General features: G+C 39.9%; 1 protein-coding gene across 1 annotated transcript in view; it reads left to right on the top strand.

The window, feature by feature from the left end:
* LOC148337336 (CUB and sushi domain-containing protein 1-like) overlaps positions 1-21,193 on the top strand; it is a 377,282-nt gene extending 356,089 nt beyond the window's left edge. Inside the window, exons 63-77 of the mRNA XM_088296642.1 lie at positions 1,038-1,214; positions 2,320-2,505; positions 7,389-7,562; positions 7,655-7,721; positions 8,019-8,125; positions 8,696-8,769; positions 8,856-8,967; positions 9,066-9,245; positions 9,919-9,981; positions 10,599-10,760; positions 12,157-12,269; positions 13,226-13,313; positions 13,446-13,572; positions 14,887-14,949; positions 18,440-21,193. Coding sequence (XP_088152768.1) covers positions 1,038-1,214; positions 2,320-2,505; positions 7,389-7,562; positions 7,655-7,721; positions 8,019-8,125; positions 8,696-8,769; positions 8,856-8,967; positions 9,066-9,245; positions 9,919-9,981; positions 10,599-10,760; positions 12,157-12,269; positions 13,226-13,313; positions 13,446-13,572; positions 14,887-14,949; positions 18,440-18,599 — 1,853 coding nt within the window. The 3' untranslated portion in view covers positions 18,600-21,193. The remainder of the gene's footprint in view (positions 1-1,037; positions 1,215-2,319; positions 2,506-7,388; positions 7,563-7,654; positions 7,722-8,018; positions 8,126-8,695; positions 8,770-8,855; positions 8,968-9,065; positions 9,246-9,918; positions 9,982-10,598; positions 10,761-12,156; positions 12,270-13,225; positions 13,314-13,445; positions 13,573-14,886; positions 14,950-18,439) is intronic.
* Positions 21,194-23,337: the final 2,144 nt, after the last annotated feature.

Genomic DNA, 23,337 nt, shown 5'->3' with positions numbered 1-23,337 from the left:
TTTTATAATTGAACGCAGAAGGCCTAAATATCCATGAATTCCTTTTTGTAAAAAAAAAAAAAAAAATGCTTGATGAGGCAATTGTTAGTCCTGCATAAACAAAGGGGGGAATAACGCTACTATTTCAATCACACAGCATGATCGTAGCGAAGATAACAAGCAAAAAAGCGGGCTAAAAAGCACCAGTTGTCCCGCAACATCAAAAGCGATGGCATTGTCAAATTTCAAGCTCTTTGAAGATACTGCATGTGTTGTCTGCATAATAATTTGTTTAGAGCTGCTGTGTGCCCCCCTAATCATATGCTGTGGAATTCATTGATCAGACACACCAGTGCCTTCACACTGTTCTGACTTCACGAAGACAGTGAGATCCCCACAAAATATAAACCTACACACTCCCTAAAATTGAAATTGAGAGATTCCTCAGAGAAAACAAGGAACAGGACCCCATAAAAACACCACGAAATGAAAATCACATGCCTCGGTCACACTGATTTAGCATTCAAACGTGTATATAGTTTTTTTTGATGATGATGATGATGATTTTTTTCATTGAACATATAAACAGAACAGAAATTGAATATAGTCATACGTAGAAGATTTAAAAGGAAAAAGAAAGAAATGTCGATCAAAATTGAGCATTATTGTGGTTGATACAGCTCTTGGGTGATCTTAGATTATGCAGGTGAGCATGACTGGCTCATACATATTTGCATCATATTTTTATTTTGAGAAAAAAAAGAACAGTTTGAAACCACAGTGAATACTGTAGTTGTGTTTAGCCTGCAGCTCATTGCTAAAATATTGCACTGCCTGCTATTCAATGCTGGGAATCTATCCAGCAACCCTTAATATTTAATTAGCCTCGCTACCTCAAGGACATGTTTTTTGTTATTTCCACCCGCTCCAGCGATAATTTCATTTTTGCAGACAATACACACGATTGAATTTGAGTGAGTGACAGCAAGACAGTGTTGCTCATACTGATATTATTAATATGATTAACTATTATTTTGGAATATGCCTTCACTCCTCAGCTGTGTCATGTGGCAACCCTGGCACCCCGGCCCAAGGCAGGATCGTCTTCAGTGACGGCATCACCTTCGGCAGTTCAGTAGCTTACGCATGCTGGGAAGGGTTCAAAACATCGGGCCTGACGACCAGACACTGCACAACAAACGGGACTTGGACAGGACAACCACCGGACTGCACTGGTAGGGGGAAGAGTGGGCTCTGAAGTGCCACTTGACTCTGTTTTGGGCAGCACTTTGTAGCTGTGACAGAGACTCAAAGAGAAAAAAAAAAATGGGCGACGCTTGTGGGATATTCAAGACGTTTCTGTGAGAAAGTTGCAGATAAAAAGTTAAAGTGGAAAAAAAAAAACATTAAAAGCACAAAGATGATCACATTACACCAGTTGAGTGGCGGGCCGTTAAGTCCTACTTCGTCCGACTTGAATAAATCCCCTTCTTATTACCATCATTTATGACACCACGGCTGGACAAATACTATACAGAAAGACACTTACCCACAACTGAGTGAGTGTTAGACGACCTAGCTTCTCTTGAAAGGTCCGTCTTGAAAATGGCCTCGCAAGTGTATCTGCAATTAAATCCACACTTTTCCCTCCTTCGGCCATTGTTGTTTAAAAAAAGCAAGAGTATCGTTTAGATTTTCAAACGGTCGCCAATTACGACTTCTGGGTGTGTTGATTCCGCACGGCGCTGCCCGCTCACTAGTGAATATCCAATCACTTTCAACGTAAGGCCAGCGAGAAGGTCTTACTGTCATCAGTCTGTGATCTGATTGGCTATCGCAACTGTCTATCAACTGTAAAAGCCCCCTTGAGACACAGAACAGACGCCCACATGATTGTATCTGAAGGCCTCGAATGAATAGTGCGTGCTACTGGTATGATGAAATCTGCCTGGCAACAAGAGCTAGTTGAATTCTGATTGGATAAAAAACTCTTACCTAAAAAAAGGACACTAGGCTATAATGACATCAATGTAAAGAATGTGATCATGATTTGATTATGTTAGGCCAGCAGAGAAGGCATTGACTGCCCACCACTGCATCAGAGCCTCCTTAAAGAACCTAACCCAAATGTGGTTCCGACCCAGAACCCAACTTGCAAAATTATATAATATATTGCCATAACAAATTTAGCATATGAACTAATAATGAAGAATAAACAATACATTAGTGTTGCTAAAACCAGAATCAAAAATCCCAATGTTCGTGAAACGCGCATTTAGATTACAGATTGAAGGGCAGGTGATTGCGATGCATAACAAAATGTTCTCCCACCTCCCGCAGTGATAAGTTGCGGAGATCCAGGACCAATAGCCTACGGCTTGTACTTGGGACACGATTTCACCTTCAACCACACGGCGGCATACCGTTGTAACCCGGGTCACCTGATGGAACCACCTGGACCGGGTCGCAGTGTTTTACACTGCACTAAAGATGGTCAGTGGAACCAAACCAAACCCAGCTGTAAAGGTAATACACTTTTATCACAAAAGAGAAGTGTTAGTTTGACTCACCTCACGCCTGAGGAAAAATATATGATTTAGGAAAATTAAGGGGAACATATTCTGCATGTTTAAATTATTAATTTATACTCAATGAAATGATTCTGAAAGTGACCATCAAACTACTTATTTCTATTCGGGTTCTCCACCATTTACTTTATTTGGCAGACAGCGGCGTCAACACAAGTGCCGCTTGTTATTACTTTGTTAAATTATGCCTAGTGCTGGCAGCCTGACTTGGATACATAACATACATATTAGAGCTAAAATTTGACATTTAACTATTAGTCATGATGATTTCAAATAGCAATGCAATTTTTTTATTTATTTTCTTTTTTAAACACATCTCACAACACACAGACGTTTTCCCATAAAATGTGTACAAGACCATTTCACATTCAGCACGGAGTGTAAAAAGATTTGCATGAAAGATTTGAAATGTGTGGATATGCGAAGAAAGTGGATTTTAGGTCAGTATAAATACAGCTAGCGATTAGGCATTGCTATCAATTTATAAAAGTGTAGAAACAAGCTCGAGGCAAGCTGTTTTCTGTGTGGCCTAGTAAAATAAAATCACACTAGCCAATCACGGCTGAGGCAAGATTATATTTTGGTTCATAAAATAACAAATTGTTAAGTGCTCGTTTATTTCCAGAGCAACTTTTGTTCTCCGCAAACACAAAGGAAGCAAATGAAAAGGAATGAATTAAACCCAAATGAGCCCAACATTTTACAAGAGTCCATATTTAGAGTTTGGACCACAGTTCTCAACAACATTAAAAGGAATGTTTCCTGAAACTCTCTCTACCATTTCATCCCACACACGCAAAATCTCCAGCTGGCTCTTGCGGTTGCTGCCGCTTTGAACTGAGATGAAAAAGCGAGGAAAGCCAGCCGAGTGAGGATGCACAGAGAGGGGAAACGGAGAATCGGGAGATACCGTAGGTGATCGAAAATGAGAGGGAGGCTGGAAATTGAAAAAGGGAAAATTAGAGGGAGAGCGGAAGAATGGCCAAAAAAAGAGGCCGATAGTGGGAAGCAAAAATCTCTTCAAACAATTGAACGGGTTTTATTTGATCCCGTTTCGGAGACGCCATATCCTCAGAAGTGTCCACAGATTGGGTCGTAGCAGCCTTGTTATTCAACAGCTCTTTTTGCTCTTCATAGTTGTTCCGAACCCCCAACTGTTTCCTAGACAGCACCTTCTAACCCCTCCTCTATATGTTCTTGTGTGTCTACGCCTCAACGAAACGTCCCCCCAGGGATTAATAAAGAATCTAAAAAAGGCATTTTCAACGCGTGCCCTGACAGGCAAAATCAATCAAGTGAGAGTTTGGAGGAACAGGAGAAAATGAACACAGTAAGTAAGTGAAGGGTTGGGGGAATTAAAGGGATGACGGGGCGTGGCAATAAAGAACATTAGATGACTAAGAGCATTGGCCCTTGCCAAGGGCCAGCTCAATTTTCCATAGGCTGTAATGAAAGTGCCCAACAATACAAATCACCTTTTTTAATGAAAACTGGTCAAGGGTAGATTTTGTCTAATTCTGCTGACTGGCCAACAAGTGTAGTGGAAACCTCGAAAAATGAACCCTAAAGCTTCTGTTTAAAAAAAAAAAATCTCCAGGGTCCCACAAAAATGGAATGGATGTTTCCAAAACATGCATGTTGGGTGAATCAAAGACTCTAAATCAGGGGTGGGGCGATTCCGCTCCTCCGGGGCCGATATCCTGGATGGTCTATACGCCTCCCTACTCCAACACACCTCATTCAAATGAGCAGGATCATTATCCAGCTTCTGCAGAGCTGATCATTTGAATCAGGTGGCGCTGGGAGACATAAAAAAAAAAACATCCAGGATACCGGCCCTCGAGGACTGGAATTGCACGCCCCTCATTTAAGGTTTTGATGAACCAAAAATCCAATTTTTTTTGGGAATGTGGGTGGAAATTTAAGTTGGCGGAACTCAGAACCTCATGACTGTGATGCAGACATGCACTCACAAGGACAATTTAAGAATGTTAAAATGTTCACCTGAAAAGTATCAGCTGAACACTTTTTAATGACAGTTTGACTCGCACACTAATTCCATTTCAAGTAGGAGAATATATTTAAATTCAAGCGAATCGGAGGATCCGCTGTAATAATAAACACTAAATGTCCTTGTGGGGGGAGAAAAAAAAGAAAGCCATTACAAAAACACAACAACAAAGTGATGGAGGATTTTGGAAGGGGGGAAATGTGTCATTAGGAAACATGAGAGTCAGGGGGGTGAATGAAACCGCAAAAGGAGTGAAGGTGATGTGCCATCAGCGAGGCTGCAGCGAGAGCGTTTCAGGGAGGCGGGCGACAGAGGAAGCACATTATGGGAGAAACAAAAGAGTCAAATCAATACCTGCCCCCAAACCTGTAAACACACAAGACGATGGGGATTAGCCTGTAAAATGTGTTGACTGCGTGAATTATACAAGGGAAGATATGCCTGAAAGACGAAAGTGAGGGTGTCGAGGTTTATGGAAATAAGCAATAATTTGAGATGGAGAGAATGAGAGCAATGTGACAGGATTACAATTCAAGAAAAACGGACAAAAGCTACTGTATGGCAAAAGGACCAGCAAAAGAAAGGCTGGAGGGGAATTCCCTTGAAATGGGCAGTAGACAAAAAGAGGAAACCAATAATGTTGAGAAAGTCTAACGAAGGACAAAAAAAGTCACAAAATGAGAGTCCTTGAACAAGCAAGGTGAAACCAGGCTTATTTTGGTTTCAGGGTTTTAATTTTAATTGACTTTTTATTTATTTGTAGTTTTTTTATTTTGTGGGTGGGATTTTTAGTTCCAGTTTATTTTTTATTAGGTTTAGTTTTTCTAATATGGCATATATAGATAAATAGAAATATTAAAAAAAAATAAATAAAAAAAAAAGCCTCAGTAATTTTTGCTTGTTAAAAACTCTAAAAGCTCACATTTTGCTGCTTGCAGTCATTTATTTATGCTATTTTTCTAAAGTGTGGTCGCTTGACCAATATGTATTTCAAAAAGTAAATGATCTTCTTCACTCAATGACTCGCAAGTTCAATGAGTACATCTCAAAGGCACACTCTAAGTGATGTTGACTGAAAGAGCAAGAACACGATGTAATTTCTTTGTAGTTCGTAGCAATTGTTCTCCTGCTAGCCATTGGTCTGGTGAAAATACAAGGTGGTGAGGGAAGCTAAAAAAAGTAAGTGGAGAGATGGGAGAACAGGAGAACTCATTAAAGCAAGTGGGGAGGAACATGCCCATATGGTGTGTGTCTTAATGTAGTTGCTCGGGCAACATTTGTTGCGATATTATTTTATATCCATGCACCAATCTCTTGATCTCGCTGTTACAACATATATGTGCAATGTGAGCATGAATGGCGCGTGTATGCATTAAGGGCGTGCCTGCGTGTTTTAGTGAGTCAAGTATGAAACCTTCTGTCTGCTTGTTGGATGGGAATCGCTATGATTTTTTATTAGATGTCGGGGAATCCTGCAGATGGTTATCAGCTATTATCTTTGGGAGTTAGGGACACGCACAGTCATGCATGCGCACACGCTGTTATTTATTACCATGTTATGACTTTTTGTGCACTTGCGTGTCAGGCTAAGTTAGGCTAACATATTGATCCTGTAGGGGAATTTCTGGATTTAAAGAAAAAAAAAAAAAAGAAGATAAGGATATTATTTCCACAGTTCACTCACTTACACTGGCACGAGAAATGCATGTTTTGTGTAAATTGTATTTCTTTGTTTCATTGTTTGCTTTTATGCTGTTCAGAGATATTTTTGGTTTTGATTTGAAACCGTGACTGTAAGGAGTCGTTTAAATGTGTTGCCATGGCATCTCTGATTTGTCTGAGTTGAGGTGCTGGAACTGACAGCTATTTGCATGAGTGCTTGGCTTGCGCGAGCTAGCATGCGCGAGCTAGCATGCGCGAGCTAGCATGCGCGAGCTAGCATGCGCGAGCTAGCATGCGCGAGCTAGCATGCGCGAGCTAGCATGCGCGAGCTAGCATGCGCGAGCTAGCATGCGCGAGCTAGCATGCGCGAGCTAGCATGCGCGAGCTAGCATGCGCGAGCTAGCATGCTAGCCTCTTCAAGGCACTCCTTTAGCTGAGCCAGCCTGCCCAGATTAGTGGAGACCAGACTCCTAAAATAGCAAACACGCAGTGGACCTTTTGTTGATACAATACATGATACATTTGCCACACATGTGTTATGAAAATAGAGCCCTAAATATTACACTTTTTTTTTTTTTTTGCAATAGTATGCAGTTCTTCCCTTGATAAGTTCGTCCGCAAGTGTGCATCAAATAAATGAAGAGTACCCCTTTATTTATACTCTCATGAGAGCTACAAAAAAATTTTAGATTATCATTATTATTATTTCTCTAACGTGGTTTTTTTTTTTTTGACATTCAATCGCTCTTCAAATGTCATTGTTATAAAATCCCGCAGATTTATTTTGTTTCCTCCGGTCACATATCACATTTGCGCAGGCACCTGTTACTCGCCAGAATTTACCAATGGGCCAATGAATAAAAATTGGCCTGTGCCAGTTCACTTTCACAAGGCTGTTTGGAAAGCAAATTAGGAGGCTGAGCCCCCGCAGGAACACTGAGGAAAATCTAAACACATCACATCAAGGAATATGAAAGTTTATGTATACACACACGAGTCTGGCAAATGAATCCCTGATCTACGTTGAATATAAAGTACATATTACAAAGAGGGGGGGGGGGGGGGTATCATTGGGTGTCACAAACAAAAATCACTGCAGCTGTATTACGTAACATAAGAGGTGTTGATGAGTGTGGTGTGTGTTTCAGTGATCCAATGCGGACCTCCCCCTCAAATCCAAAATGGGGAAGTCGAAGGAACGGACCATTCATGGGGCTCAAGTGTCAGCTACAGTTGCTTCCATGGCTATCAGTTGTCCTTGCCGGCTGTGTTGACCTGCGAGGGGAATGGAACGTGGACCGGAGATGTACCGCAATGTCTGCGTAAGTCAGCTTGCTTTCGCTCATCTTATTTTGTCAAACAATGCATGTTTCTTTGCCTTTAAAATCCAACTTGACTTCTTTGGTGTGTCCAGCAATGCTGTGTGGTGATCCAGGCTCTCCTGGAGGCGGATTCCGGGAAGGGAGTATCTTTACTTACCGGTCAGTGGTAAAAAAAATATTGATGATGACTATTAGCTTGTTTTATGATCATTACTGTTGGTGGCTATTCATTGGGACAGTGTATAAAGCACAAAGGCCAACTGGGCTTTTATGTGGCTGTAAGGCTAGAATGTGTCGCAGCTCTCGTCAAAATGGGGTCTTGAGTTCGAAAGTGTAATAAGAAAAGCGGGATGGAACAATTTAAGACTTAAAGTGATGTATTGGGGAGGCTGTGTGATAGATTTTGTTCTTGCTCATCCCGTTTTCGTTGTGGGGTTGGGGTGATTTCCTCCATAGGTCAGAGGTCAGATTCTACTGCCAAACCCCCTACTTGCTGGTTGGCTCCGCCTCCAGGGTGTGTCAGGCTGATGGCGTTTGGAGTGGCCAGCAACCAGCGTGTATTGGTAACAACCATCATTATATATTTTTGTATTAGGAATCACTGCAGTTTAGTGATTTTATGTTTTATGATCTACATTATTAAAAGCTCTCCATTAGATAACCTGACCGTCTATTTCATACTTTTTAAACCTCTCATGTGGAAAATCTTCAATTAATTTTAAAGGTTGTTGATTTATTTATTTATTTATTTTTGTGAGGGGGGAAAAGATATGATCAATAATAATTACTGGAATCATATGAACTAGAATATTTTCTGGTTTCGTAAAAATCTCATGACTGTTAATAGAGTTTGCGCAACATTTTAACCGTATCGCACCAGCAGGTAAAGTTTTAATGTAACTATTGGATTCCTTTGAAAGTTTTATCAACAAAAGCAAGCTTTTGAGTTTCCTTTTAAGGAATTTAAATTTTTTATTCATATGCACAACCATTACAAAAAAAATGTTTACCTGTATAATGTAACAAGGATAAAACTGCCTCATGGCTATTGCAATTTTTATGCCATTCCTGGCTGCAAATATTAATAAGTATGTATTCTCTAAAGATGAACGTGTGTGTGTGTGTTTGTGTAGACCCTGCATTTAACAGCTGTCGTGACCCAGGAACGCCATCTTATGGTATCCCAGTCCAAGCTTTGGGCCTTCAGGTCAGAGATGAAATTCGATTGAAGTATATTCACAGAAAAACATGAGCAGACTTTGGTTAGTGATCCGTTTTCCCTCCCTTCTTCAGGTTGGAAGTAAGATTTCATTTAAGTGCCGTAAAAACTACCACATCCTTGGCTCCACTACAAGAACGTGTTTAGAAAACCTCACCTGGAGTGGAACACAACCTGAATGTATTGGTGAGTTTCAGATATGGTTTGGAAAAGTTTTTTATTTTTTTATTTAAGTATAAAAATGACTGTCAAAGCTAACCCTTTGTCTCTCATGCATTACTCAGCCCACTCATGCCGACAGCCCGAGACCCCCAGTAATGTGGACGTTCGCTCGATGGACCTGCCAACTTTGGGATATACGCTTATCTACACCTGTCAAGTCGGTTTCTTCCTGGCCGGAGGATCAGAACACCGAACATGTAAAAGTGATGGGAGATGGTCGGGAAAACCACCACTGTGTAAAGGTAATCAAACGTCCACATAGAATGCGATGATTCTCAAAAATTAACAATATCCCAAAACGTTAATATTACAATTTTAAGATCATCTTGGTGTTACACTGGCTTGTAAATTGTAACAAAAAAAAAAAACAGTAAGTTGTACTACCTTTAAATGACCTTGACATGAAGAAGCTGGTACAAAAATAGTGTTGTGATAGTAGAAGGGTATTTTATGAAGCCCACAGCTGTATTTAATTGAGTTTTTTTAAATAACCACTAAATGAAAGAATGACAAGAATGTCAATGGAAGATAAAAGGGAATAGTCGATCATTACATAATGCAGACGCATATTGAATAAATATTTTAGTAAATGCCACAATATTTAATCCAAGCAACATGTACAGTTTTGCAAGACCTCATTATGATTGTTTTTACTTGGCAGTTTTCCCGAAACTCTACTGTACTCACCTGAACTGTGTTATGTTGTTATCCACAAGATGTTGTTTTGTGCTTTCATTCCCTTTTGGTAAAGAAAACTCCCCTAATGACAAATGCCACTGCAAATTGACAAGGCAATCATTCACAAATATAATTTTCACAGTTATCAATCATTTAACTCTCTTCTCTTGACACACATGGAATTGCTTCCCGCCCCCCCGCCCAAATCAACTGACCAAAATTATGTTTACATTGCAGTTGGAGTTAAAGTCAACCCCAAAGGCAGAGGAGAGACAGACATCCAGAAGAACAAAATTCGAGGTATCAACAGGACCACACTGTTCAACTCAACATTAAATATGTTCTTTGTACTTGCACGGTTCCGATCGCGACAGTTTTGGTTCCGGTTTGTTAGTACTCACAAAAACTGAACAAGAGCCCTGATGATGCACATTTCATAGGCTGACAGTGATTTACCCCGCAAGTAGTTTATATGCAGGTTCATGCCATGTCAATAAATAAGTTAAAAAAACAACAACAACTTCTGGTGCAAGAGTAAGCAACACATTGTTGTTTTGAAGTAAGGTTTTTGTGATCCATATATGCACCTGCAGGGAGATAGGGAGGAGACTTGGCCCCGTAGAAGAAAGAATTGTTTGGTGTACTGAAGGGACCCGAATGCAGTTCTCGACGGTTTTGAATTCTGATTGATGGTTGGGATTCAAGCGGTATAGTGGATAGGTGGCATAGCATTGTTCATGTTAACCTTTTAGGAGACACAATAAAATATTTTTTTCGAACAGGAAGTAATCTAATAAGAGCCCGTACGTCAATCAAAATGTAGCAACAGTTGTGCTTTACAAATATGAGACTGTCATATACATGACAGATGGATGGATAGAGATGAAACTAACAAAAGTTTTGTTTCTCCCTCGCAGTTCCAGTGGATGTGTTCTCCTCCAACTCAGAATGGAGAGGTTTCTACGAGTATCTGGGCAAGAGACAGGCCACTACATTTACTGTGACTGGGTTCAACGCGAGCAGTGGAAGGGTTAACGTCACCTTACTGGAGACAAGTGGAGTCTCAATCAGACTGTCAGGTGACTGAAAGAAATTGTCATTCGAGTTCATCTGGAAGAGTAAGAATTCTGTTCATTTATGACACCTGTAGCTAAGAGAGAACATGAACACTAAAATAAACAGACAGTGTGACATGTCCATGCCTTACCTGGATCAAATCCAAACGAAAATACATTTAGTCTTGCATTGTTTTCATTACCGAGATTCAAAAGAAAAGAAAATCACTTATCTTGTCTTTAGTGTAAAAATATGTGTTAAATCCACCATGAAGAATAAGATGTGATGTTCAAGGTGTTAATGCTTAAGAGATTCCACACTTGACTGCTGGTAGGTCGATGCTTGATAGGAGCAATCAGAGGAGACCGAGCAGAAAAAAAAATCATTTTTTGCTGTGAGAGCGCAGAGCCTCCTGTTGTCATGCTTATTAATGTGCTTAATATAGGATATGATATATGATATAATATATGATATAATGCGATGCAATTGATGATACGATCCGGTATGATTCGATGCCATACGGTGCGATATGATACGATATGATATGCTACAATATGACTTATAATGCGATGCGATGGATGATACGATCCGGTATGATTCGATGCCATAGTGTGCGATACGATATGATGCGATACGATGCGATATATAATGCGATATGATAGATGATGCGATCCGGTATGATTTGATGCGGTGCGGTGCGATATGATATGATATGGTATATAATGCGATGCGGTGGATGATACGATCCGATATGGAACAATACAATATGATATGATACGATACAGTACGTTACGATATAAACCAATGCAGTACAGTACGATATGATATGAAATAATACGATGCGATATGTCTGAAGTGATATTACCCTGAACTTCTTGAGCAATTTTAAGTAAAACATTACATAAAATGACATTATCCAATGTTTAGTTGAAATTGATCCAACAGCACATACAAGACTAATGTGGGTTTTTTTTGTTTTCGTTTTTAGGCAGCCCTATTAAACAATCAGCCCTATTAAAAAAAAGTTGAGCTGTGTTTCTGGACACTAAACGTTTCTCGTTCCCAGACAGTTTGTCAGGTGCTTGGATGGGATATGAGCGTTGAAAATGTCAAAGTGTCTCCTTTGCTCTGTTTGTCAGTCAAGTTGTGTGTTTGCCACCACCTTGTCTTCCTGGTTGACATCCTTCCTGGAAGTCGTTGAACCTGGCGTTCACATCACAACTACCCCGCTCTATATGCAAATATGCTTGCGCACACCATGGAACAATTCCTGGCTACATTTTCTGCGACGCTTGATGTCATTAAAAGATATTGTAAAATCAAAGTTCATCCAACTAAGCACCGGAACAACCCAACCAAATTGTCTTTAAAAGAATACTCAGTCGTAATACCCGGTTCATCTTTATCTGTTTTCGACAGGTACTTACAAGTCTGAGGAGAACCAGCTTCTACTGAAAGTCTACCAAGTCAAAGGGCCCACCGAGCATTACTACAGCAAGTTTAAGAATGACAACTGGGCAATGGATGGATATGTAAGACTAACCTCTTCTTTTGAAAACAAACTTTAAACTAACCGGACAAGCTTTTTATTGATCCAGGCTAAATTGACTGACGTTCAGTCCAGGGGGAGATCACCATTCAGCTGAAGTGGGCTCCATCCACACATATTTTGTGCGACTAGAACTATGTCTCGTTTCATCGAGTCGCTACAAAGCGCATTAAAATTCCAGTCGTTTCCTCTCTCTGTCACATTATGCAAACTAGTTACAACGGCATACAAAGAAGTCTAATTATTTCCTCTCAGGAAGATCTCTATGGTTTACTAAAAAGCTTTTATTGTCATTTTTGTCAACGCAAGGAACAAGTAATTCCACAAAGTTAACCCATGAAAGTTTTACTTCTTAATCAGTTTTCGGTTTACAAAAGAACCTGTTCAAATGAATCATCTCGTTTGTATTTCTTAGCTCATTTTTAACCGTGAATAAGTCAGTCAGTCAGTAATGGACATGTCAAATACGTTTCCCCCACATGAGACTTTTAAACAATTTTTCCCCAGACAACAAAAAGTGAAACATTACTACTCAGCTCTTGCCTGTCCAATAAGATTTTACTAAGCCTGGATCATGATGTTTTATTCTGGTTCATTCAGTCCAGTCAAATTGTACTACAGTGATTCTATTGAGTAATGCATGGGAGGTTTAAAAAAAAAAAAAACACCACACTTCACCTTAAACACATTTTGTTCATGTTGTAACTCTCACAAGGCAATGTGAATTTATAGCTGTGCATGACAGTGTAATTCCTTTTATGACCCAATATGATGTAATGAAGACCACATTATGAAACATTCACCCCCCAGAATGTGTAATGTCTCTCTTACCGTCCCAGATGGTTTCCTGATGAGAATGTGTTCGTATGCATTGTATGTTTAAGTTTTGTACAGCTGATCGCTCCGTAATGCCAACGCTACTTGATGTTCTTACTTCAGGTGACTGCAGAATCGGACCAGAAAACATTTGTCTACCAAGGGCATATTCACAGTAAAGACTTTGGTAAATTCCATCTAACAAGGCAAGGTATGAGGACATGCTGCTGCAGTGGCCTGTTGTTACTTTTATACTTCATAATTTAAGTCTTCACCTCGTTATGTCATGAAAAACGCTGTTGAGTTGGCCGTAGATTTATACAGTACGTGTTTATGATGTTAGGCCCTGTAACCATGGCGACAGACCCATCCAACCCTTATACGAACAGCAGCTCTGTGGCGGCGGCCATCTTGGTTCCTTTCTTTGCCCTCATCCTGTCGGGTTTCGCCTTCTACCTCTACAAGCACAGGTAGGCAACACGCGCCACGCCAACGTCGGCAAGTAGACGACCTGTCGAGAAAACACACAATCATTGGATGGGATTTTGGTTTAATCCAGTAGTGAAATGAAACGGAAATAAAAGTAAACGACAACCACGTTGAGTTAGCATCAGTGGCGTCATCTCTCGTCTGTGATTACGGGCCCGACGATTTGAATTGCACAACAGCAGTTACTTTGACTCCATTATCACTTCTCCTCAGTGCTCTCCTATTCCCTAATTTGTTTTGTCTAATTCAACAAGTAATTTCATACATTTCCCAGAAATGAGCTCATTCTCTAGCATATTACAAACACGTCTGTGCAGTGGTCTCTTCAGACCGCTCGTTAATCACTGCGTGTATACGTCTTTGGCTGAGTCTGTGATGTTGAATATTGTATAAGGGCTGTCAATATAGGCACCGGAAGAAACTAGTAAATCACTCCGTGAAATAAAAATGTATCTACATGGTCTGTATCGGATGGAAATGAACTACTCAGAACGGACTGTCAATGTTTCAAATTATAATTTAAGTTAATGTCATGCTATATTCTCTCATGTTATTTTCATTTTATATTATTAGGAAACATCCGATTTTCTTTTTTTTTTTATTCTGTGTTAAACTGAGGTTGTTGTTTTTTTTTATTTATTCATTTAATTTGTTTGTTTGTCTTTTGTATTTTCTATCTGGTGGATTGCACCCTTGTCTTTTCAACAATTATAGCTAATGCATTTTCATTTGAAAGTCTATCTTGATTTTTCATTCTATAACAGTTACTTGATTTTTCAACATAAAACTAAATAAATGAACATTTAATACAACTGAACTGTATATTTAAAAAAATAATTTAGTGGATTCCTTCACTCAATTTTATTTATACAGCACTTAAAAAAATGCAACTGTTATACACATCGCTGCAAATAAGCTCCAACATAAAACATGCATGTATTATAAATATTTCATTGTGAAAAAGCCGCAGTTTTCTAACTGTTAGTTTGTCCATTACAGTAAGGTAACCGTTATGAAAAATGGAAGGAGTGGTTCAAATCTCCCATCCCAGTCACTACGTGCTCTCTTTCTGACTTAAACATTATTATTTTTTTTTTTGCAAAAATAAATAAATAAAATAGTTAATCCACTGTAACATCATGTCCAACTAGAAGCATTCCTCATGCCACAAGTCGTGGTTTGGCAACACTTTTGAGAGTTATTGGCATAAACCGCTTGGCCAATCTGCTTTTGTGCTTCCGTTGTGCCATGTTCTTCGATGTTCTGTATATTTTAAAGCTGATGGTTGTATGCAGGACGTTGTCTGCTGACACAGATGACAATGAAAGACCAAAAGACACCTGGGGGCCTGGCGGCAGGTAAGACTGACGCCTGTCATTGACCCGGTTTCCAATGGCAACGAGACCTCCGCCCGCCGCCACATCCTCTGCCAACATCACCATTGCTTGTTTGCAGTTTGTAGATTTATCTCATGCTTTGGAGTATGGCTGCACAACGCAGGGAAAATAGGCGATATGTGATGCAATGCGTTTTAAGTTAAAAAGAAAAATGGAAATAAATCAAATTCACACCCGCTAAATTGGGATAACATTGATTGCCATGAAAAATGATATTTGCTTTGAAGCTACCGAAGCTGTGCAGCCCTACTGTGTCTAAATAGCAATCATTTGAAGCTCGGAAAAGCAAATTATATTCTGTCTTTGATTTCATTGTCATTTCTCTGTCAGCATGATGTCATTAGGAACAAATATAGCTATACCTGTTTAGAACTCCAGGAAGGGATTGCTTTTTTTTTTTCGTTTTCTTTTTTTGTTACATTTGCAAGCAGAAGGCTGAACTTGTTCTGTTTGTTTACATATTGCTTTTTTTGTTTGTTTTCTTTTGTATTTTTCCCCCTTTATGTTCAACTTGCAAACAGAAAACTAAACTTGTGTTTATTAGTTATTTATTTTATTCATTATTTTATTTGGCTTTGGAAAATCCTTTCCATTTCCATCCATTTCTCAGTTGAAGACGTTAAAATATAACTCAGCAAAAGTTCATTTATATGACGATGTTAAAGTAATGACATTTTAAGGAATTCTTTTGCATTAACTTTGCGTGTTATTCTTTCCGACCAACTTTTTGGAGTAATTATAACCTTTTGTCCCCTTGTGTATTGTAAACATGAGGAAAATGGGGTACATTATGCTTGCCAATGATTCCACCTTACTCATTGCTTTTTTTTTTTTTTAAGATTTGTTTTCCCTCTTCCATTCATTTTTTGGACTTTTTCAAATCAAATGCTGCATTATTTGGTCCTTGGCTTATCATCGCATCAGCTTGAAGCTTGGCAAGATGTGTCTGTGAGATTACCTGCAACGCACCTCACATGGCGATGATTGCCTTGTGACTCATCTGCCAGAAGTGTCAGATTGCCAGTTCATGCCTGTTTGCATGCTAACGCAATCTCCCATAACGCTGAGCCAACAGAAACAATAATGTTGCATTATGGTATAGTGTTTTATCATTGCATTTTACAACAAAGTGTTTTTAATGAAAGTCGAAGAGTGAGAGAGTGTCCCCTGCAGTTTGTCCTGCTTTGGCCTGTGTGCCTGTGCAGACCCTATAATACTGTCAAAGCAATTACATGTGCTGTTTTTCATCCCAGCGATAAAATTAAAGTATTGCACACAGAGCCACAAACAGAAGCTAATGCAGTCAGTTGAACTACTGCCATGCAGGGGAGTCTTTGTGGTGTGCTTTTGTGTGTGTGTGCGCGCTTTTTGTATAGTAATAGGTTTAGCCCATAAGGTAGGCATTGTGGCTCCCTGGGGTTGGATTTTACCAGAGCGCGCACACGCGCATGCTCACACGCGCGCACACTTGAGATCAGAGCCAAAGAGTGTTTCAGCTACAGAATCCTCAAACAATCCAGGCAAAATTGTTGATTGCTTCCTGTTGAAGAAAGGGGGGAAAAAAATGGTCGCTGAACTGTTGTGGGATTGGTAAAACTGAAATTTATGAAAATACTTATGCAGGCCGCTTTTCACTGTCAATCCAAATTAGGTCTTTGTTTGAAATCCAAACTTTTGGGCAACATTTGAGGATGATTGCAACCTGCTGTGCATGCATGCGCTCACAGTAATACGTGAAGAGCAGATGGCTACTTGGCAGTTGAAAGCGCCGAAGCGAGACGTTTCTCTGAAATTTGTAGACTTGACTTGACACGTGCTACCAATCAGATGCTTCTGCATGATACATACTGTGCATTTAATAACGTAGCCGATGTCGCTTCAGTAGCCCAAGTTGATGCTCAACTTCACTTTCTCTGCATGACAATTCTATGCTCGGCTTTCCTGATCTAATATTTTGAAATATCAAAAAATTTGTAGATCCAATATATGAAATTGTATGAATTGTGTCTACCAAAATTCTTCCCGTTTGATGCTCTTACTCAATTCACATCAAAATGTCATAATATCAAATTAATGTTGAGTTACACATGCCGCAGTATGTCTAAGGTTGAACACAACTCAATTCATAATTTTCAAAAACATTCCCATCAGAAAGATAGGAACTGTAAATGCAAATGAAGCCCTCCAAATTATTTGGGTCCGGTACTCGGAGTGAATGGGCCATAAACCAGAATTGGGCGTGGCTTAACCTAGAATGGATGGGGTCTTAATTCGGGTCAGTATTTTAAATCTGAAATTGACATGGTTTGATTCAAAGTTGCTCTAGTTATTGTTTATTTGAAAACTTTGAACAAAACAGCCTCCAAATAGAGATTCAAATTAAAAAATTTTTTATCACAAAGCAAAAGAAGCACTTATTGAACTTGGTGATTCGTGCCAGTGATGACAAATAGGAAAATAATCTTCCTGGCTTGTTCATTGTATTTCTCTCAAACGCACCGCGGTCAGTCATACGATCACAGATTTCCAACCGACTTTTTATCGCCAGCCAAATTAGAAGCAAGCAGACAAAAAAAAAAAGACGCAACATGAGCCATTTACAGCTCTGACTCAAATGAACTGCGCACGTTACGAAACAAGTTAACCAAATAACTTTAGATATAAAGCGGGGAAAAAAAACAAAGCATCCGGAGTGGTGGCAGTCACCGACTCGACGAGCCATTTTCAACTCTGCGCTCTGCGTACGTTACAAAACTACCCAATGAGTATTTTTCTTGCTTCATGCTTAGTACGGATAATTACGAACCCGAAGCTGTTTTATGCTCATACTTTGCATTTTCCGTAACAAATACTCAGCTCAGCTATAATATTTACCATTCTTCTTCAAGTATAGAACAAAAAAATGGAAAACCACTCAGTCAGTTTTCTTGCTGAATACATCAAAACCGCAAGAGAATTTAGCTTTCTCCCTTGAGATATAAATGTCCGGATTTTGTAACACAATTTGCGTGACTTTAGAGCAGGAGTGGGCAAGCTTTTTGATTGGTGGGCCACAATGGGTTCTAAAATTTGACCGAGGGGCCGCACCAGGAGCAGATGGATGGAGTGGTTTGGTCACCTCACCTCATTGGAGAAAAAAAAATACATTTAATTTTAAATGAAAGTGAACAAAAGCATTACAACAATATATGTTTTTGAAAAACCACATTATTTAGAAAATAAAACATTAACAAGGTTTATTCATAATACATTTTTTTTTTCATTCATTTAATTTTTTTCATGTTCGGCGGGCCGGATTAAAACATTTAACGGGCCGCATGTGGCCCCCGGCCCGTAGTTTGCTCATCCCTGCTCCAGAGGCGTATTTTTCCTCCAAACTATGACCAACTATGACATATGCCATTTTGCAAATGATATCGGCTCTAACCGCACTTCCTCTTCTGATTTTCAGAACCCGCCCTAAGGTCCAGTTCAATGGCTACGTCGGCCATGAAAGCACCAACGGTCAAGCATCATTTGAAAACCCGATGTACGACACCAACATGAAGCCCACCGAGGCAAAAGCCGTTCGATTCGACACCACGCTCAATACAGTCTGCACTGTGGTATAGTCCGGCACATCCGCTGCTACTTGAATTAGTGGCTCAGTCCAACGGGGGCTGTCCGCGATGTGGTTCTAACCATCAGGACAAAAGCAAAACTCCTAATTGGCACTCATCGCGTGGAGCTGTCTGTGCCGTGACATGCTCTTCAGCATACTCGGCGCAGTGATGTGCCTCTGCTCCTACGTTACATGAGCATCCACCGCCTCCTTCCTTCGGTAAAATTAGACAGTGATGTCATTAAAAAGTTAGTCAATGTTCCAGGGATACGTGTTCAGTCATGATGGAAAAAACAGCCGACTCAAAATATCCTAGTTTTGCTTGTTTTTTTTAACCTCGAACATTTTGAACTGCACCAATGGCCTTCCGATACGTTTCCTCCCACGCTGATAGACGGTTGCCCCAATCTCATTCCACAGCCCCGTGCCAAATATATACACATGTATGCACAGCGGCAAAAGGCTTACTGGCTCCGCTGCTGCAGGCCAGACGTGTTTGACTGATGTGAGGTTGGACCCACAGGGGAACCAATCGGCCCTTCTTCTACCTTTCCAGGCTTAAAGTCTTAATTGGGTGGCTCATACATACCTGCACAAATAGTGCAGGACAAACGTCCCCATTGGGCATTAGGATTGGTTTGACAGGACTGAACCTGGACTTAAAGCTAGGCTAGAAAGCATTTTTGTCCGAGCGTTCACAGACTGCTGTAACATTGCCATCTAGATTCAGTAAATGTAGTGACGGAAGTTCCATCAGGCAACTTATTGATGTGAAACTATCTTAAAGTGCAGAATATAAACGTACTGGCACCTGGTTTAATTGCTTTCCAGACAAAAAAGCTTTCAATTTGTTTGAGCAGGACAGTCACAGGAGTTAATTTTCGGTGATTGTCGCTACCTTTAACGGCATTGCCTTTTCTGCACGACCTGCCGATACCGATTCCACCCAACTGATTCCCGCTCAGTTCTCCATACAAAATTGCTCTACGACTGACAAGCAACCCATCCAGGGTGTCGTCTGCCTTTTGCCCTTGGATGGGTTGACTACCTGAAACTCTGAACTAGTCCTAAATGTCTTTTCAACACCCTAGAAACACTTACAAAAGCCCAACAGAGCCACCAATCGTGGCAGTCGGACTACGATGAAGCAGAAATTAAAATAATTGAGATGCTACACGCAATTGTGGCGTTTCCAGAGAGCTGTCAAACACAATCAAATAGTCTGAGTGTCATACTTGGACTGGCCAGGATTGCGTGCTTGCTGACTGAACAAGGCGGGGAGACCCGGAGGCAATGAACTGTCAGGTTGGTCGACCCAGGAATCGTCTTCAAGTCTCCGGTGGAAGAGAATATCAGCCAGGTGATATTTTGCACCAGTCAGTCACCAAATCAAAAGCAGATGAACACACAAAGAAGACGGAGTGAAATTAGACAAATGGACAGAGGAAGTTCTCTGTTGGGAACGAGAGTCACGGACAGGTTGCTACGGAAACAGAGGCAAATTGTCTCTTCTGGCATTTTTCTTCAGTGAAGATATTCATGAACAGACTCTTATGTTCAAAACCCAGTGGCCCAATGGGACTTCCCAATCTGCTGCTGCTGGGGACCCCCCACCCCCAACTATAAACTTTATATAGACTCTTAAATCGCACAAATTTTGCACTAGTGTGTTTTTCTGACTGGGTTATGAAAAAAAAAATAATTTTGGGGTCTGAAGTGGGTTTGGAAAACAAGTCCTTCAAATTAAGAGAATTTTATTCAAAGCTTCTATCTTTAGAAAAAAAACAAGATAACCGATGGCTAAATACAGGGTTACAGAGTGTTTGTATATACACATTTATATCTCACGGCCGACGCCCGCGAAAGGCGTGAGCACCTGCTGTACCCCTGTTTTTGTTGTTGTCGTGACAACGTTCTAGCCCACCCAGAAAGTTAAAACGAGTTTACCTGTGGACCTCCTGTGTTGTAATGGCCGCCATGTTGTGTTAATGACCATGTCTGTTTCTGAGAACTCGCACTGAACTCTGCTATTACTCCAACGCTCACCCAAATAGCACACAGTGTGACGCTTTACACAAAGATGACATAGTAATACAAGTCTGCTTCATTAAAAGTAGTAGACAGTAGAAGTTTTCAGAAACAGCCAAGTCTTTAAAAAGACATGTTAAATGCTCCACCACTCACCCTTTCATGCGCCACCCATTTCACATCTTTTAATGCGCCCCCCTCCCACACACACGCACACACAACTTTAAAGAGCACACAGCCTGTGAGACTTCATCACTTAAAGGTGCAATTTATCTAAACAAACAAGCTTTTTATTGCTGTATTTCAGCCGCCGAATCAATACAAAGTAGTGTATCTTTAAAAAGTTGCGATTTTCCAAACAGATTGCGCGAAACAAACTCGATAACCTTCAATGAATCAGTCAAGTCTCATTCCGAAACTCACTTTTTGGGCACGGTCCAGTTTAGGCGAGTAATTAAAACGTGTGAGATAGTTAACATGCAGGGCTAACACCTGTTTGCGCCGTAGAATGCCCTTCTACATGAAATTGTGTGCCTGAGTGATGATCAATAAAACAGCTTCCAGTGTTTTGCAAATTTTGTGCTTTTCGGTCCGGGCTGTAACTTTGGGAAACTCTACTAAAGAAATAATGGAAATAAGACGTACAACAATAAACATGCAGGCACATTCCGAAGGTGATTCACACTGTGGATACCTCTCTCTTTTTTTTTTTGTCACAAATAATTATAAAAATACAAAAGTGCAGTGATAAACACAGTGGTGCCTTGAGATACGACTGACCTGACTTACAAGCTTCGGGAGATACGGAATGTCATTCAGATATTTCTTTCATTATTTTTTTTTTCTGTTGATTTTTTTTTGCTTTGACTTACAAGCAAAAATTTGAGATAAGAGCACCGTATAGTGAAAGTGAGCAGCAATTCGGCAGATCGATGATAATTGTTCAAAAATCGGCTTCAAACGTTTTATTAATGTAGTATGGAAAATCAAGACAATTACAGGTTTGTGTTTCTAACAAGCACAAAACAAAGTTGATTTTACTGAATTCTAATACATAATGCTACAGGAAATGCCATAGACGGGCTAACAGATTGTGGCTTACTGAGGAGCTGAGACAAAACCCAATTTTAATGAGGTTGGCACGTAGTGTAAAATGTAAATGAAAACACAATACAATAGTTTTAAAATACTTTTATACCTGTGTGCAATTGGATAGACAATACAAAAACCAAAAAAAAAAATTAATGTTCAAACTGATTCACTTTGTTGTTTTTTTTTTTTTTTTTTTTTCAATATGTCTGACATTTTGAATCCGATGCCTGCAACAATTCAGGGCCTAGAGCATATTCACCACTGTGTTACATCACCTTTCCTATTAACAATAATCTTTAAAGATTTGAGAACTGAGGACACAAATCGTTGAAGCTTCAGAGAGGAATTAATTCCAAATCTTGCTTAATGTACAACTTGAGTTGCTCAGCAGTCCTGGGTCTCGGTTGTATTTTCTGCTTCACAATTTCAATTTCTGACATGTTTAGTACCCTCTTTTAATATGAAGCCACAATGTTGTAACCTGCAGAACGTGGCTTGGCATTCTTTTTCTGAAATAAGCAAGGATGTCCCTGAAAAAGATTTTGCGTGGATGGCAGGATCTTTGCTCTAGCACTTATGTACCTTTTAGCATTAATGGTGCCTTCACAGATGCGCAAGCAATCCATGACACACTCACTTGCTTTTAAACAATGCCCATCCGTGATTTCCAAATTTGGACTCGTCAGACCACAGCGCACGTTTCCACTTTGTGTGGAAGTGTTTTGAGTTACAAACGTAAATAAATTTGAATCCCAAAGCACCACTGTACCTTGTACATAAGACGCATAAAGGTAAAGAAAATATTTGATTTACCAATTCTTCAACCTCTGAGGGGTTTCAAATTACAGGTTGCACTGTGCAATTCAGTGACTTGTAAGCAGTAGATACAAAGCAATATTGAAATTGGCCAACGGCAGCTTGTTTGGTTTTTTTCCGAATGATATGAAGAGAACACGCGCAAGCCTCATAACAGTTGCAAAAACAGCTTGTGTGCTGCGATGGTTCCAACACGCAAGCTGAGCATTCAGCTGATTCACTGACATTTTAAATCAATACATTGTTCTTGCGCCCTAGGTTTCACGATACAGCATCGTCCATGTGCCTGAAATGATTCGCAAACTTGTCAAAATAACTGTCATTGCACAATTCATGCAAAACTTAATTCCGTTCAAAACTCCAAGAGCTCAATTAATGCCCAAAACATCTGGCATGAGAAGATTTTTCATTTATTCTGGGAAAAAAAAAGAGTTTATGAATGTATTCAAATTAAAAGAAAACAAATGCAATGTAACAACCTTCTAAAGTGAGTGACACAGACTAAAAACTCTGCTATTAAGGTGAAAAACGTGCAACGCGGCAGAATACACGCAACTAAACAATTCTGCGTCACAAAATTGTCAATTAGATTTTTTTTTTTCTTTGCTTTTTCCATGCTGGCATGCACACAGCGGTTCCATTGAATTGATCTCATTAAATCATTTGAGATATTCCGCAGAGCCAAAAGGGCATAATAGAGCCAGAAATTAAGAGGCTGCTAGGTTTCCACAGGCATAATAAAAGGTCTAATTTTATCCGCTAATGGCACGCCGCTGATCTCTTAGTGGGCCCGAACACAAAAAAAAAATGTA

The sequence above is a fragment of the Idiotropiscis lumnitzeri genome, chromosome 5, assembly GCF_059441095.1.
Source record: "Idiotropiscis lumnitzeri isolate Australia: NSW breed Sydney's pygmy pipehorse chromosome 5, RoL_Ilum_1.0, whole genome shotgun sequence".
In the NCBI taxonomy this organism is placed as follows: Eukaryota; Metazoa; Chordata; class Actinopteri; order Syngnathiformes; family Syngnathidae; genus Idiotropiscis; species Idiotropiscis lumnitzeri.
This window is presented reverse-complemented; position numbering and strand designations above follow the sequence as displayed.